This window comes from Hypanus sabinus, chromosome 1, assembly GCF_030144855.1.
Source record: "Hypanus sabinus isolate sHypSab1 chromosome 1, sHypSab1.hap1, whole genome shotgun sequence".
Classification (NCBI taxonomy): domain Eukaryota; kingdom Metazoa; phylum Chordata; class Chondrichthyes; order Myliobatiformes; family Dasyatidae; genus Hypanus; species Hypanus sabinus.
This window is the reverse complement of record NC_082706.1, coordinates 182725109-182742713: the sequence shown is the minus strand read 5'-3', so window position 1 is coordinate 182742713 and position 17605 is coordinate 182725109. Positions and strand designations below refer to the sequence as shown.

Below are 17605 nucleotides of genomic sequence, written 5' to 3'. Positions count from 1 at the left end.
CAATATGGTGTAGAGTTGCAAACAATTTCTTCCTTTTGGACACTGCAAAGGCTAAACGTCCTTGATGTAGTGCTATAGGTCTAAACTACAGAACAATCCATCATATTGTGTACAACAATACCATCATTTTTCTTTCCCCCCCCCCTCCTTATTGCTTTCTTGGTGCCTTTTGTTGGTTTTTAACAGCTATATTATATGCTCTCTCTTTTGCTTTTATGCTGTCTTTGACTTTCTGTGTTAGCCAAGGTTGCCTCATCCCCCCACCTTTAGAATGCTGCTGCTTCTTTGAAATGAACCAACCTGCATCTTCTGAATTGCCCCCAGAAACTCCAGCCAGTGCTGCTTTGCCATTATACTTGCTACTGTCCCCTTGCATTAAACTTGGGCCAGTTCCTCTCTCATGTCTCTTGTTTCCTTTACTCCACTTTAATACCAATACAAGATGCTCTAAAAAACCATCTCATAGACATTCTACAAATTCCTTCTCTTGCAATCCAGCAACAAAATAATTTTCCTAAACTAACTTTAAATTGAAATCCCACATGACCATTGAAACCTTGCCCTTTTTACGTGTCTTTTCTATCTCTCGTTGTAACTTGTACCCCACAGCCTGGCTACTGTTTGGAGGCCTGCATATAAATCCAATCTGGGCTCTCTGATCCTTTCAGTTTCCTAACTCTATCCACAATGTCCCTACATCTTCTGATCCTATATCACTTCTCTCTGAGGATTTCATTTCATTTCTTTCAATCCTGACTCAGTGATGCCCATAACATCATATTTGTCAATGTCTAACCACACTACAAGACTACCTACCACATGCATTCAAATACAATACCTTCAGTCCTGTATTCACAATTCTTTTTCAATTTTGTCTCCATGTTGCCTGATGCTAAATTCTTATCCCTTTCTAAACTTTTTGTCTTATTCTTTATTCTGAAGACTTCTGTAAACTGTCCTGTACTCTCCTTCCTTTTTACTTTATCCATACTTTTCCGAGTTGAACCCAGCACCTACTATGTAGTTTAAAGCCCTATGGAGAGTAGGTTCCCCAAGGATTAGTATGGTAAATGTGCAAGGAGTTAAATGAATACTAACATTTGTATTTATCTTGGACAATGAAATAGAAGCCAGTACAGTGACGTCCTCGAGCTTATCAATATTATGAAGGGGGAGGTGTTGGCAGTCATACTGCATGGATATACTGTAGGACCTTCAGCTCAACAAGTCCACGATGATCACACTGTCCACCTAACTTGTCTCATGTTCCTGTGCTTGGCCCATATCCATCCATGTACTTTTTAAATGATACTATTGTACCTCTCAACCACTGCCTCTAACAGCTGATTTCACCTACTCACAACCCTCTGGTGAAAACATTGCCTTTCAAGTCTTTCTTAAACCTCACCCCAAGTCTCTGCCCCCTATCTTGGGGGAAAAGTCTGCTTTTATCCATCTGATCCGTGTCTCTCATAATTTGAGACATTTTAATAAGGTCACCCCTCATTCTCGTGTGTTCCAAGGAATCAAGACCCAGCCTGGCCAACCTGTCCCTGCAACTCAGGACCTCTAATCCTGGCAACGTCCTTTGAAATCTGCCCTTTTTCCAGTTTAACCACATTTTTCCTATAACAGGGTGACCAGATCTGTACAAAGTACTCCAAGTGTGGCCTTGCCAATTATACAACTGTGTCCTAACGTACCGGTTCCTATTCTCAGTACTTTGACTAATGAAGCCAGTGTGTTAAATGACTTTGTCATCACCCTGTACTAGACCCAGTACATAAGTGCCGTTACAAAGAAAGTACGGTAGTCCTCTACTTTCTTAGAAGTTTGTGAAGATTAGGCATGTCATCTAAAACTTTAACAAACTTCTAGAGATGGACATTGGAGAGTATACGGACTGGTTGCATGTCGGCCTGGTATGGAAATGCTAATGCCCTTGAACAGAAAAGCCTACAAAAAGAGGCAGATACAGACTAGTCCATCATGGGTCCCTCCCCACTATTGAGCACATATAAGAAACACTGCCACAGAAAAGCAACATTGATCATCAAGAACCCCACCATCCAGGCCATGCTCACTTCTCACTGCTGCCATCAGACAGGAGGTACAGGAGCCTCAGGACCCACACCACTATGTTCAGGAATAGTTACAGTATTATGCCTCAACCATCACACTCTTGAACCAGAGGGAATAACTTCACTCACCCTAACACTGAACTGTTCCCATAACTATGGACTCACTTTCAAGGACTCTTCATCTTGTCCCTAATACTTATTTATTTATTATTTTCTTTTTGTATTTGCACGTGGCTTGTTTGTTTGCCCGTCTTGTTGCATACGGTTTTTCATCGATTCTATGGTGTTTCCTTGGATCCAATGTGAATGCCCCCAAGAAAGAGCTCAGGGTTGTATTTGGTGACATATGTATATATAGTTTGAAAATTAATTTACTTCGAACTTTGAACCTGTGATGCAACTTTCAACAAACTATGCACTTGTACCCAAGGATAGTCATCCGTAGCCTCCAAAATCCAATGTATTCTTTTTCCCTCTTCTTGACCTGAGGCTTAATATCTCTCATCAGCCAGCTTCCCTAAACTTGTCAGGTTTACCCTTCACACTGTTCTGTGACTCTTGCTAATACACTTGTCTCTCACTTGCTACTCATTCTCTTTGCTTCAAACAGGCTCTTAGAATCGACTCCTTATAGATTCTGTCTTATTCCCTCAAAATTAGCTCTGCTCCAGTTTAGAACCCCAAACCATGGACCTGTCCTATACTTTTCCATCACTATCGTAAAACTAATAAAACTATGGCTACTAGAGGCACTGTCACTTCAGTTACCTGCCCTGCCTTGTTCCTCAAGTGAAGGTCGAGTGTCCTGAATAGGACCCTGTATATTGACTCAGTAAAACTTCCTGCCCACGTTTCACAAATTTCACCTTGTCTAGGCCTTAACACTTTGGGTAGTTTAGTTAATACCAAGGAAATTAAAGTCTCCCGCTAATGCATCACTATTATTCTTACGATTATGAAGAATGAGCAAATTATCTAATTGCAAGCTCCTCAAATGGGGGGGGGCCTCCATTATTCAGCCCCAGTAGGGCAATCCTCCCATTTCAATTTCTAAGTTCTAACCCTGTGGTCTCACTGGACGATTCCCAGGAATACCACTACTGTTATGTCCATTCCTTATCAAGGTATAGAAAAGATTCACAAGGACACTGTCTGGCATGGAGGGTTTGAGTTCTCAAGAGAGATTGTATCGACTGGGTCTGTTTCCCCAGGGGCAAAGGAGGTCGAAAGGAAACACGATAGAGGCATATAAAATTATGAGAGATGCCGACAGCCAGTGTCCGTTTTTCATGGTATGGAGCATTGGTTTAATGTGAGAGGGAGGAGGTTAGAGGGGTGATTTTTTTTTTAAAACACAAGGACTACTTGGTATTTGAAATGAGCTGTCAGGATTGGTGGTGAAGGCAGGAAGTAATGAAACGTAAGAAACACCCACACAAGTACTTAAAAGAAAAGGGCATAGAGAGATTGAAATTAATGCAGGCATGTGGATCAGTATAGGTAGCTATGATGGTCAGCATAGGAGAAGTAAGCTAAAGGACCTGTTTCTATCCTGTATAAATCAATGACTATTTTTAAGTTACTTTACAGCAATATTACTAACAGTTGTTAGTTGTAAACAATAAATAACTAACTACAATAAATTTAGAATCAATGAATGAGTCTGAAATTTCACCTGCATTTGGGAAGGAGTTCCGTATCATTTGGATCACATTCTTCCAGCTTTGCTTCATTGGAGTAATTCATTATAGCTTCTGGTTGGGGTTTGTCTTGGTAGTCCGAAGAATCATTGCTGTTGAAATGATCAGAAACATCTTTTTCTGTCGGCAGGAGCTGCAAGGTTAAAGTCAAGTATGATTTTAATAAGAAGAAATTACACATTTTTTTTGTAAAATTCAGGTCAATAATTCTTCCAAAATTAAATGGAATGAGTGACAAAGTTACTTTATGAAACATAGATTTAGAGCAATTACCTATGGTAACCATTAAAGACCAAATAAGTCTTTCATAGAGTCTGTTTTACTGTATTTTAATATTTTATTTAAGTCTTACAAGATCATGAAGCAATGGCATGACCACCTATTATTCAAAGGTTTTGACCATTTGATCAAGCAACTGAAATTGATGACTCAGCATGAAGACAGAATTAAAAGATTTCCCCTTGAACATGCTCTACCATTCAATGAGACTGTGATTGATCTGTATCCAAATTCTATCCATTGGTCTAAACTTCTTTATATGGCAAAAAGCTATCAATCTGTTATCTAAAACCATTAATTGTGCTAGCGCTTATCAATATTATAAAGGGAATCGAACAAAAGGTTTTATTTAAACTTCTTGCTTGAAATGGCCCTTTAAACATTAACGGTGTTTGTTACTAGTTTTCTCCCACCAATAGAATCAGGAAGCATATCTTTACACAAAGAGTAGGATTGAGACAGCCTCTTCACCAATAAGCTGTTGAAGCCAAGTTAATTTTTCTCTCTCAAAAGTCACTTGATCTGCTGAACTCCTTATGCTATCCTGGTACAAGCTACTAACAATAACTTTTATTTTCACAGAATTCTGTTAGTCCTTTACAATTCAGTGGGTTCCAGTAAATTGGGCTATTGGTTAATCATTTGTGACAACTCTTAAAAGAACAATAACAAAATGAGAAAATAGCTGGGATTCCCTTCATTTATATGGGAATCTTTTGCTTAATTGAAGAGTTTCTAACCAGTGTCAGATTTGTGCATTTGTGTGGCTGCTACACACTACACCGCGCTTAGAGCGAACCATTTTTTAAAATAGTGTCAGCTGTGTGTGCTTGTGTTCAAAAAGCAGTAACTTTTGTCACAGATAGTTGATGAGAATGGGGAGTAGGGGTGTATGAGACATCCAGGGAGGGGTAGCATCTTTGTGACGGGGTTTGTCTTGTTCATTCCAGGGCAGCTCACTCACCTCAGATCCCCACCGGACACTCAACTCTCACCTATAGCTCCAAGTAGCTGTTTGTGTGCAACAACGCCCACACCCCAGTACCCCGCTTGGACAGGATAGCCCGGTGAGATAGGGCCATGTCTATCATAGCACGTGCAGTCAGCTCCGGCAGACTGGGCGTATCAGATCCACAGTGAGATCTAATGGCCAGGAAGGCAGCACCGCAATGCTCCATGGAGAGCAAAGGCAATTATGAGGCACATAAGTAGTCATGGTCATCCACTGCAACTAAGGAAGACTCTAGTTGCGATGCTTGTGTGTACCACTGGACCTGGACTTCCAAAGCCGAGAGAGTGGGACTTCCAAAGTCAAGGGAGTGGGAGTGCCCAAGCTTTTCCACTTTAAAAACTCTGCAACACAGGCTTTCTGTCACTGTAGGACACAATGGACAACGACCAGTTGGTGAAAAATAAGCAGCAAGACAATTTAGAACTGTTTTTCTCACTGTGGTTTCAATCGTTCAGGCTTGGAGATGCCAGGGAGTGAAAATGAAACAACTTCACTATTTCAACAAGTTAGGAACTATGAATAATTTGAAGATATTGGCAATCATCTTGAATGTTACAATGAAAATGAAGATTTGGAGGATGCAATTGTCAAAAGCATTGTATTAAGGTAGTCCATTATCTACACTGGGACCCACGCTGATTTTGTTCATTAACAGTCGATCAAAAATCTTCCTCCAGCAGATTGTTTGTTGCTCCAGATCCCAGCATCAGTAGTTTTTTGCATCTCCATTAGACATGCCTGCCCAAGGGTTTCGGCCCAAAACTTCGAGAGTACTTTTTTCAAAGATGCTGCCTGGCCTGCTGAGTTTGTGTGTGTTGCTCAGATTTTCTCTTGTTTGAGACATAGTTTTGCCTATTTACTTAATTTATTAGTATCACTGCAATATTACCTTCCCATCTACATTGTCCTCTGCAAATCTGGAAAGGTGATTTTCCATGCCTCACTCAAGTAGTTCATTGGCAGAATGAAAAGTTCCACCAGAGGGCAGATATCCTCATCCCCATGACAATCAAACTGGATTGATTAACAGACCAGTGCTGGGAAAGAGGAAGAAACCAGATGACTCCATTCAGCAGTCATTATAGGCTAAAAGACCTGATTTTATATTGTAAGTCATTATATTCTAATGATTCTTATCTGTTACATAATATTTAATTCTTTCGTGTCTTTTAAAATCTACTGTCCTGTTTATTATTTACTGTAATGCCTGCACTGTTGCTGTGCACTTTACGCAGTCCTGGGTAGGTCTGTAGTCTAATGTAGCTTTCTCTGTGTTGTTTTTTTTTTACGTAGTTCAGTCTAGTTTTTTGTACTGTGTCATGTAACACCATGGTCCTGAAAAACGTCGTCTCATTTTTACTATGTACTGTACCAGCAGTTATGGTCAAAATGACAGTAAAAGTGACTTGACTTGACTTGTAGACTCTAAAGTACAATTACCTAATTTTTTTTCTTTTAAACAAGTTAATAAAGCTAAGAAAATGTTATTGGCCTGAAATCTTAATTCAGTTTCCGTCTCCATGGATGGTGCCCAATCTGCCATATATTTCCAGTATTTTCAATCTTAATTTAAAATTTCTTATACTCTACCTGAAGTATTTACCTTTTGTAGCATTACTGTACCATCTACTTCCCACAAGCTTGCTCTCCTATCACATTAATTTTATTTACCCTTCCTGCTTTGAGTGGTTGGTGATAAAACATATCAACTCCTGCATGAGAAGTGACTTAGATCCACTCCAATTTGCTGACCGTGGAAACTATAGAAAGTGCAGAGGAGATTTACAAGGATGTTGCCTGGATTGGGGAGCAGGCCTTATGAGAATAGGTTGAGTGAACTCGGCCTTTTTTCCTTGGAGTGACAGAGGATGAGAGGTGACCTGATAGAGGTGTATAAGATGATGAGAGGCATTGATCGTGTGGATAGTCAGAGGCTTTTTCCCAGGGCTGAAATGGCTAGCACAAGAGGGCACAGTTTTAAGGTGCTTGGAAGTAGGTACAGAGGGGATGCCAGGGGAAAGTTTTTTTTTTACACAGAGAGTGGTGAGTACGTGGAATGGGCTGGCGGTGCTGGAGGTGGAAATGATAGGGTCTTTTAGGAGACATGGAGGTTGGAAAAATAGAGGGTTATGGGTAAGCATAGATAATCTCGAAGGTAAGGACATGTTTGGCACAGCTTTGTGGGCCGAAGGGCCTGTATTGTGCTGTAGGTTTTCTGTGTTTCAATGGAGCAACAGGTCAACAGCAAATGCCACCTCACTGGTTCTTCACTCAACATCTGGACAGCAAAGATATATACCTTTGTACATCAGGATGCTCTTGATCAACTACACCTCAGCTTTCAACACCACCACCCCCTCAAAAATAATCAATAAGCTTCTTGGTCTTGGCCTCAATACCTCCTTGTGCAATTGGATGCTCAATTTCTTCAGAAGCAGACACTAGTCAGTTTGGATTAGCAACATTTCTTTAAAAATCTACATCAGCACAGGTGTTCTACAAGGCTGTGCGTTTAGCTCTCTGCTCTACTCACTTTACATTTGTGACTGTGGCTAAGCACAGCTCCAATACCATATTCAAGTTTGCTAATGACACCATTGTTGCAGGCTGAATCGAAGGTGGTGATGAATCAACGTATAGGAAGGAAATCGAAAATCTGACTCAGTGTCAACAAAACCAAGGAGCTGCTGAGTGTTTTCAGAAGAAGGAAACCAGAGGTCCATGAGCCAGTCCTCATCGAAGGATCAGAGGTGGACAGGGTCAACACCTTTAAATTACTCGGTGTTATCATTTCAGAGGACCTGTCCTGGGCCCAGAATACAAGTGCAATTATGAAAAAAGCACAGCAGCGTCTCTACTTCCTCAGGAGTTTGGGAAATTTGGCATTACATCTAAAACTTCTATAGATGTGTGGTGAAGCGTATACTGTAATGACTGATTTCAACATCGTATGGAAACACTAATGCCCTTGAACAGGAAGTCCCACAAAAGGCAGCTCAGTCCACCAGGGATAAAGCCCTCCTCATCACTGAGCACAGGAAAGCAGCATCCATTTCATCAGGGATCACCGCCAGCTAGGACATGCTCTCCTCTCGTGCAGCCAACAGGGGGCTGGTAGAGGAGCCTCAGCACTCACACCACCAGGTTCAGGAACAGTTACCACCCCTCAACCAAAACTTGCCCCATCATTGAAATGTTCCCACAACCAGTGGACTCCCTTTCAAAGACTCGTCACTTTACCTTCTTGATAATTATTGTTTAATTATTTGTGTATCTATCTATTTATTTATTTATTTATTTTTGCATTTGCACAATTTGTTGTCTTTGGCACACGGGTTAAACACTCAAGTTTGTGCAGTCTTTCATTAATAATGTTATGGTTATTTTTCTATTGATTTATTGAGTATGCCTACAAGAAAATGAATTTCAGGGTTGTAAATGGTGACATATATATACTTTGATAATAATTTACTTTGAACTTGGAACCACTATTTTCACTGAGCTAGTTGAAAATGCCTCGTAGAAGGTATTAAAATGGGAGAAGTTCTGAAAGCTCAAATTTCAAAAGATATTCCCATTGACTTCGATTCAGGCTTAATCTTATGGCAACAGGAAACTTTTACTGAGTGTAACAGAATGAGGTGCCAGACTGGGTGTAATCCAAGCCAGGTATACTGAATACTAAAGCGAATGCAGGATGCCTCAAAATAAGCAACAAGTTAAATTGCTCTTGAGGGGTCCCAGGCCCCAGTAGAGGGTGCTTTGGTAAAATGGATTTCTAATTTTAAGTTCCATTTCAAAACTCCATAGGTCCATAGAGAAGTACAAGCGCAATGAAGAATTAGCACGTTTCATTGCAAATCTGAAGATCGTGAGTTCGAGCCCCAGCTGATGCAGCACGTTGTGTCCTTGAGCAAGGCACTTACCACACATTGTCCACCCAGCTGAAAATGCTGGGGGTTAACCTCGTGGTAGACTGGCGTCTTATCCGGGGGAGGGGGGGGGGGTCTCATACGCTCGGTCGCTTCATGCCATGGACACCGGCATAAGCACCTGCCTGGTGAGCCTATAAGGCTTGGGACAGACTTTAACTTATTGCAAATACCGATTTTAAATTCCTAACAAAACTTAATCCTAGTAGCCTTAAACATTTTTGAAATGTGCCTTTTTGATTTGAAATACTGTAAAAAATCTAGAAAATTATGCTGCTCTTTTAATCAAGATGATATGTTTTATTTAAAACACAAGAATATTATTATTAATTACTACTTACTTCAACAGGCAAGTATCCATTTTTGCCAGCTGCATCTTGCGGATTTATGTGGTGTCCTGCATCTTTATTGCCAACGTCAGATCCTGTCATTTGTTTCAATTCCTCAGTATTAAAAAAAGATGCTATTCGGCGAAAACTAACAATTCCATTCACGATTGTTTTTGCAACCTGCAATAAAATGGACAGGAATGAGATTGTTTTTAATTTGGTGACTGAATTTAAATTCAGATGGAAAAAAAGGAGGAGCATTAATTGTGGAAAATGAGGCATATATGTTGAATAACTTAAATGAATAAACTCAGTAAATCAATAACATTTAAAAATAATCTACACAGCAAGATCAAATATGTGGCAATGACAAAATAATCAGTTCAATTAAATTATAGATATTTACACCTAATGCCTAACTGCAAAAACCAAACCGATTCAGCTGTTTTCACGTCACATTCAATGTTGTTAATGTGTCAGCTCGTTAATTTTACATATAATCATCTACTCACCAACTACAATATAACTGTACACAGAGGCAAAATGTAAATATTGCAAGATGGTTAATGGGTTCATTTATCCATTTTAAGTAAAAGCCACCTGTTCTTTCAGCATCAAGCTGACATCTAAGCTTTACACTGCATTTGCATTGCTGAATACTGAAATATTAGTACTCTTAACTTCAGGTCACATGCTTATTTGCAAAATATTATTTTCTGACTTTGAACAGATCCAGAACAAAGTCACAAAAATATCCTTATAGTTCAAACGTTTCAGTCCGAGATTAAAACATGACTGGAAATAAAACGTAGCTCTCTTTGAAAAATCCAGTGAAATTATTCTTTGTTACAATTGAACTGTTTCAAGTCTTTCATATTTCCAATATATCATTGGCTTGGCAACATCAAAGATGTGACCAATTTTCTAAGTAACAATAAAGCACCATTCCGCTTCAAATCTTCAGCTATACATAGTTGTATCTTAGCAGAAGGACAGCTGCTTGAACTTAACTGAATGCTTTCTGTGGCTTTGATACTTTAGAATCTGAATCAGGTTTATTATCACCGGCATGAGACGTGAAATTTGTTAACTTAGCAGCAGCAGTTCAATACAATACATAATCTAACGGGGGGGGGGAGGGATATAATAATAATATAAATAAATAAAACAAAAAATGATAATCAATAAACAAGCAAATCAATTATGTATATTGAATTGATTAAAAATGTGCAAAAATAGAAATTATATATATTTTTAAAAAGTGATGTAGTGTCCAAAGATTCAATATCCATTTAGGAATCAGATGGCAGAGGGGAAAAAGCTGTTCCTGAATCATTGAGTGTGTGTGCCTTCAGGCTTCTGTACCTTCTACCTGATGGTAACAATGAGAAAAGGGCATGACCTGGGTGCTGGAGGTCCTTAATAATGGACGCTGCCTTTCCGAGACACTGCTCCCTAAAGATGTCCTGGGTACTTTGTAGGCTAGTACCCAAGATGGAGCTGACTAGATTTACAACATTCTGTAGCTTCTTTTGATCCTGTGCAGTAGCCCCTCCATAACAGACAGTGATGCAGCCTGTCAAACTGCTCTCCACAATACAACTATAGAAGTTTTTGAGTGTATTTGTTGACATGCCAAATCTCTTCAAACTCCTAATAAAGTATAGCTGCTGTCTTGCCTTCTTTATAACTACATCGATATGTTGGGACGAGGTTAGATCCTCAGAGATCTTGACACCCAGGAACTTGAAACTGCTCACTCACTCAACTTCTGATCCCTCTATGAGGATTGTGTTCCTATGTGTTCCTTCGTCTTGCCCTTCCTGAAGTCCACAAGCAGCTCTTCGTCTTGCTGACATCGAGTGTCAGGTTGTTGCTGTGGCACCACTCCACTTGTTGGCATATCTCGCTCCTGTACACCCTCTCATCACCACCTGAGATTCTACCAACAATGGTTGTATCATCAGCAAATTTGTAGATGGTATTTGAGCTATGCCTAGCCACACAGCCATGTGTATATAGAGAGTAGAGCAGTGGGCTAAGCACACACCCCTGAGGTGTGCCAGTGTTGATCGTCAGCAAGGAGGATATGTTATCACCAATCTGCATAGATTGTGGTCTTCCAGTTAGGAATTCAAGGATCCAATTGCAGAGGGAGGTACAGAGGCCCAGGTTCTGTAACTTCACAATCAGGATTGTGGGAATGATGGTATTAAATGCTGAGCTATAGTTGATGACAGCATCCTCATGTAGGTGTTTGTGTTGTCCAGGTGGTCTAAAGCTGTGTGGAGAGCCACTGAGATTGTATCTGCCATTGACTTATTGTGCCGATAAGCAAATTGCAATGGGTCCAGGTTCTTTCTGAGGCAGGAGTTCAGTCTAGTCATGACCAACCTCTCACAGCATTTCATCACTGTTGATGTGAGTCCAGCCAGGCGATAGTCATTAAGGCAGCTCACATTATTCTTCTTAGGTGCTATTATAATTGTTGCCTTTTTGAAGCAAGTGGGAACTTCTGCCCATAGCAGTGAGAGGTTGAAAATGTCCCTGAGTACTCCTGCTAGTTGGCTGGCACAGGTTTTCAGAGCCTTACCATGTACTCCATCGGGATCTTCTGCCTTGCGAGGGTTCACTCTCTTTAAAGAGCCTAACATTGGCCTCTGAGACAGAGATCACAGGGTCATCGGGTACAGCAGGGATCTTCACAGCTGTAGTTGTGTTTTCCCTTTCAAAGCAGCATAGAAACTGTTGAGTTCATCTGGTAGTGAAGCATCGCTGTCATTCATGCTGTTGGGTTTCGCTTTGTGAGAGCCCAAAATACACAGCAGCCTAATAAAAAGTATTAATTTATAACTTTGCAAAGAAATTAAATAGTGATTCTACCCAGCGTTTTCCTTTATCACATCCATGAACAAGCGTAGCCTAGCAGCTAGCGCAATTGCTTTATAGAGCCAGTGATCACCATTTGGGATTTGATTCCTGGGGCTGATTCTACAAAAATTGCATGTTCTCTTCGTCACTGCACGAGTTTCTTCCAACGGCTCCAGTTTCCTCCCACATTCCAAAGACACATGGATGGGGGTAATAAATTGTGGCCATGCTATGTTGGCGCCATAAGTGTGGTGACACTTGCAGGCTGACCTCCAGCACAATCCTCGGACTGTGTTGACGTCAATCACAAAACAACCATTTCACTGTACGTTTCAATGTATAGATGGCAAATAAAGTAGATGTTAAAACTTCTCCAGGCCGTTCCAATATTCTTCAAATTCTTTTCCTTTAACAAATTACTAATCCATTTTTAAATGTTGAGACACTCTATACTCCAATCACCACCTTCGGTGACGCTGTCAGTTTCACACCGTTTACCCTTCTAAATTTATATCTGATAATTATCGGTCCTGTCAACACTCCATGATTTTTTACTTCAGGTAAAAAGCAGTCATAATTTCACTTCGTAGTTTCAGTATATATGGGATGTGAGCACCACTTGCAAATGCAGGATTTAATGCATAATCTTAATTGGTCTTGAAAAGTAATACTACTGCCTTCAACTGCTGCAGTCCCACTAAGGTTTCTCCACAGTTCTGGATCCTCAATCTGGAATTTGGAACTTGTCTTTCTGATGCTGGTCAGAATCTTAAAGAATATGCACTGCAAATTCTATTGCTCTAACATCTGACCTACGGTGAAAAGACCAGAATAGTAGAACACTGGAACTTCAGTTTTATATAGATTCACAATGGTTACCTTGTTTCAAATTAAACCTAATATTCTGTAAAATTCAAGGTTTTATCCTTTCATTGTTTTGTTGTTAGCACTAACCAAAATCCGAACATCTCTTCATTCTTTTAAATCACTCAGCTCCCTTTTTCAATGGATAATATCTGGTTTCTTAATTAAACTATAATGTGACTCATTTCTGAACTCTATCTTTGCGCTCATTTTACTAAATGAATCGTCTTGTATGACATGCTGGGTTCCTTAGAACATACAACATAGAACACAGAAAATCTATAGCGCATTACAGGCCCTTCAGCCCACAATGTTGTGCTGACCACATAACCTACTCTAAAAGCTGCTTAGAATTTCCCTACTGCATAGCCCTCTATTTTTCTAAGTTCAATGTACCTATCTAAGAGTCTCTTAAAAGACCCTATTGTATCCACCTCCACCACCGTCGCTGGCAGCCCATTCCACGCACCTAAGACTATTATTTTGGTTATTGACTACGTTGGAGTCAATTGTTAAAGATGAGGTTTCAGGGTACTAGGAAGCACATGATAAAGTAGGCCAAAGGCAGCATAGTTTCCTTAAGGGAAAATTTTCTCTGACAAAACTGTTGGAATTATTTGAGGAAATAATAAGCAGGATAGACAAAGGAGAACCAGTGGATGCTATGTACTTGGATTTTCAGGAAGCTTTTGACAAGGTGCTGCACATGAGGCTGTTTAACAAGATAAGAGCCTGTGTTATTACAAGAAAGATACTAGCATGGATAGAGCATTGGATCATTGGATGATCGACAGGAGGCACAGAGTAGGAAGAAAGGGAGACTTTTCTGAGCCAGTGACTAATGGTGTTCTACAGGGGTCAGTGCTGGGACCACTTCTTTTTACATAATATGTCAATGATTTGGATGATGAAATCGATGGCATTGTGGCCAAGTTTGCAGATGATATGAGGATAGGTGGAGGAGCAGGTAGTGTTGAGGAAGCAGTGAGGCTGCAGAAGGACTTAAGGTAGATTATGTGTATGAGTAAACAAGTGGTAAATGGAATAAGGTGTTTGTAAGTGAATGGTCATGCACTTTAGTAGAAGGAATAAACATATAGATTACTTTGTTTTAAATAGAGATAAAATTAAAAAATCTGAGGTGCAAAGGTATTTGGGAGTCCTCATCCAGGATTCCCTAAAGCTTAACTTGCAGGTTGAGTCAGTGGTGATGAAGGCATATACAATGTTTGCATTCATTTCGAGAAGACTGGAATATAAAAGGAAGTATGTAATGTAGAGGCTTTATTAGGCACAGGTGAGGCCTCACTTGGAGTATAGTGAGCAGTTTTGGGCCCTTTTTCTTAGAAAGGATGTGCTGATATTGGAGAGGGCTCAGAGAAGGTTCATGAGAATGATTCTGGAAATGAAAGGTTTATCATATAAGTGCCCTTTGATGGTTCTGGCCCTGTACTCGCTGGAATTTAGAAGAACAATGGGCCATATCAATTGAAACCTAATTGATATGGCCCATAGGGTGGATGTGGGGAGAATGTTTCTGTTGTGGGGGAGTCTTGGACCCGATGGCACAGTACCAGATCAGAGATCAGAGGGATGTCCATTTAGAATGGAGCGAAGGAGAGAATTTTTTTCGCCAGTAGGTGCTGAATCTGTGGAATTCATTGCCACAGGCGGCTGGGAAGACTAAATCATTGTGTCTATTTAAGGTGGAGGTTGATGAACAATGGGATAAAATAGAAAATAATTCTCATTTAACTCTATGCTTATTCCCATACAAGACCATAAGACATAGGAATGGAATTAGGGATTTTGGCCCATTGAGCCAAAACTAATTTAATGTCATCTGCTATTTCCTTTACATTTTATTATTTTTGATTAATCTCTTGCATGTTAACTTGGATTGTTTAAAAGTCCATTTGCACCATATCTAAACCATTGCCTGTTAACAGCACTATTACTCTTACATTCAATGCCCTGAATAAAAGAAAATCAGACATTTATTTATGATTTTACCTATCAGATTTTATTTTTCAAAGGGTTGTATATTTGGTCTGCATATTTCTACACCAATTTGCACTTTCTTTCTGCTGTATCAGTCTCAGCATTAGTCCAGCATTTCCTGTTCCATGGCAGTTTTTGTATGCGTGTGCTGACAATTTTTAGATTTTGCTCTCTTATCATTAGATCAAGTTTGTTTAGCTAGTACATTAATGAATCTAAAACTGGGTATTAACTATTCTCAGGACCATGTGAACAGCATTTTTGTCATTTCAACTATTTGGTGTCCTGATTATTAATCATGTTTCAAATTTTTATGAATTTAGTCTATTTACATGATCTATTCCTTTATCTTAAAAAAATAATTTTTCAGAAGCTCTATACTAGAAGCCAAGGGCAAAGTTCTATTTCCATAAGTGATAAGCTGAGCAGCTACTGACCACAATATTAATTGCGATATGACAGTGTGGGCTAAAATGTGGAAATCGGATCCAGGACCAAAGGATCAGCTGTATCATTTCCCAAGCTCACTGAAGCAGACCGCACATTACGAAACAAGGCAATGCAAATCTTTAGAAAAAGGGAAGTGAGAACATTTCTCACAAAAAGTAAAAGGAAAAATAATTCTGTTATTATTTCACAGGACTGAAATATGTTAAAACACCTGATGGTTAAAATGTGAAAATGAAATAATTGCACTCTAAAGGTGAATAATCAAGTCCTTCTACACATATTTCAATGCTATTTATTCAAAGTTCAGCATTAAATAAGTTTACAGGTATAGTATTGAAAAAAGTCAAATTTAAATATTCTATAAGATTTTAGACTTTCTAAAATTTTAGATTTTAGATGTCTTCTAGGATAACATCTTTTAACTTCCAATTACTTCTCTATAAAATCCACAATCAAATATTTAACATGGAGTAAATCTACACACCTTACATAAAACATGGAGAAAAGGAACACAACTTACAAATTAAAAAGGTGTTGCTGAATTGCCTCATTATTTTGCAGTATCACAAAGCAGTGGAGAAACTACTCACATCCTGCTCAGAAAGAGCTCAATTGCTAAACTGTTAAAATTGAAATAAAGTTGTTTTTCATAACCCTATTATATACTACACTGAAGTTTCACAAGATAAAAATGCCTTCCGTCTGATACACAATTTCATCATTTCAACCATAAAGAGACCTGCCTTTCACTCTCTTGGCACAGGTCCATTCATCAAAGCTATTCTCTTCTACCCTAGGTGATTATTCTCCATTAATTAATTTAGAAACAAACATCAGTGGTTTAATTATTCATAAAATATGGTTGTTGCTTCCACTTGATACTAAATGTGCCTTTGGACCTTTGGCCAATTTTAATCTCCTCCAACCAAAATGAGAATCACTGAAAATGAGCAAAAATGTATTTCCCAGTGACTAGCAGTTCCATTGGGAAATGCTCGCTGTCAGCCATTAGATGTTCAGTACTTGAACTTCTATGCAAGTTTATTAACACATGGAAGTCTATAAGTGAGTCAGATGGCAGCTCTGCCAGAGAACTCACAACTAACATCAGGTGCACTACACATCTCCTTGGATTTTATAGGGTTCTTGTGGAAAAGCATGTGGGACATGTACACACTTAATGATTTAATTACTATTTCAACTATTTTTATTTTATTTCATTTTTTTTTATACAAGTCTGCCTACATTTCAAATATCTACATTGGAGACATTCAAAACTGTTCAAAAGTCTCTGGAGGCCTTCAGGACAGGGCCTCAATATACCGGCTGAAGATTATTCATCTTTAAAGTCCTTGCTACTTGTCTCCAGGATTGGAAAGTTAAGGTCAATTGAACTTATGCTGTCATGTTAAGTCAACACAGGCTGCAAAGAATGTGTCCAGAATGAGTCCAGATGTTGAAATGATTTGCTTCTTGGCTACTTCATACAGCAGTTCTAAAGTATAATTTCAACAAGAATGGATAGCTTTTAGAATCATCCTTTATAACACTCAATAAAACTCCAATAATCCATTACTGAAATGTATGGCATCTGGCTGAACAGGTAATGTTTGAAAAATCCCTTTCTACTCACTGGAGCCCTGTTCCCATACTCTCCTTTGGTTCATCAAGACCCTTGTTCCTGCACTCCCTTTCAACTGATCAAGGTCCTGTTTACTGTACTCCTTTTCAGGTTTTTAGGATGCCATTTTCCACACTCCCTTTAAACTGACCAGGGCCCTATTTCTAATGCTCCCTTTTAGCGTAATGGTTTCAATGGAAAATTCACTGCAGTCCTGTACATCATCTCAAAAAAGTGAAGTAAAAGTGGCATATTAGAACCATGGGTAACACACACAAAACACCTGAGGAACTCAGCAGGTTGGGCAGCATGTATGGAAAGGAAGAGAGTGTTGAGATTCCTAGCCAAAACGACTGATGAAGGGCTTCGGCCTGAAACGTCGACTGTTTATTCCTTCCATAGATGCTGCCTGACCTGCTAATTCCCTCTAGTATTTTCTGTGTCTTCCTCTGGATTTCCAACATC

The 17605-nt window shown here is 39.4% G+C and overlaps 1 protein-coding gene across 1 annotated transcript in view; it reads right to left on the bottom strand.

Moving 5' to 3' along the window:
* The window catches only part of LOC132383142 (ATP-binding cassette sub-family C member 9-like), a 113774-nt gene that overhangs the window by 38217 nt on the left and 57952 nt on the right, over positions 1–17605 (bottom strand). Inside the window, exons 13-14 of the mRNA XM_059954028.1 lie at positions 9346–9513; positions 3757–3914 (exon numbers count right to left, since the gene is read on the bottom strand). Of these exons, the coding sequence (XP_059810011.1) occupies positions 3757–3914; positions 9346–9513 (326 nt within the window). The remainder of the gene's footprint in view (positions 1–3756; positions 3915–9345; positions 9514–17605) is intronic.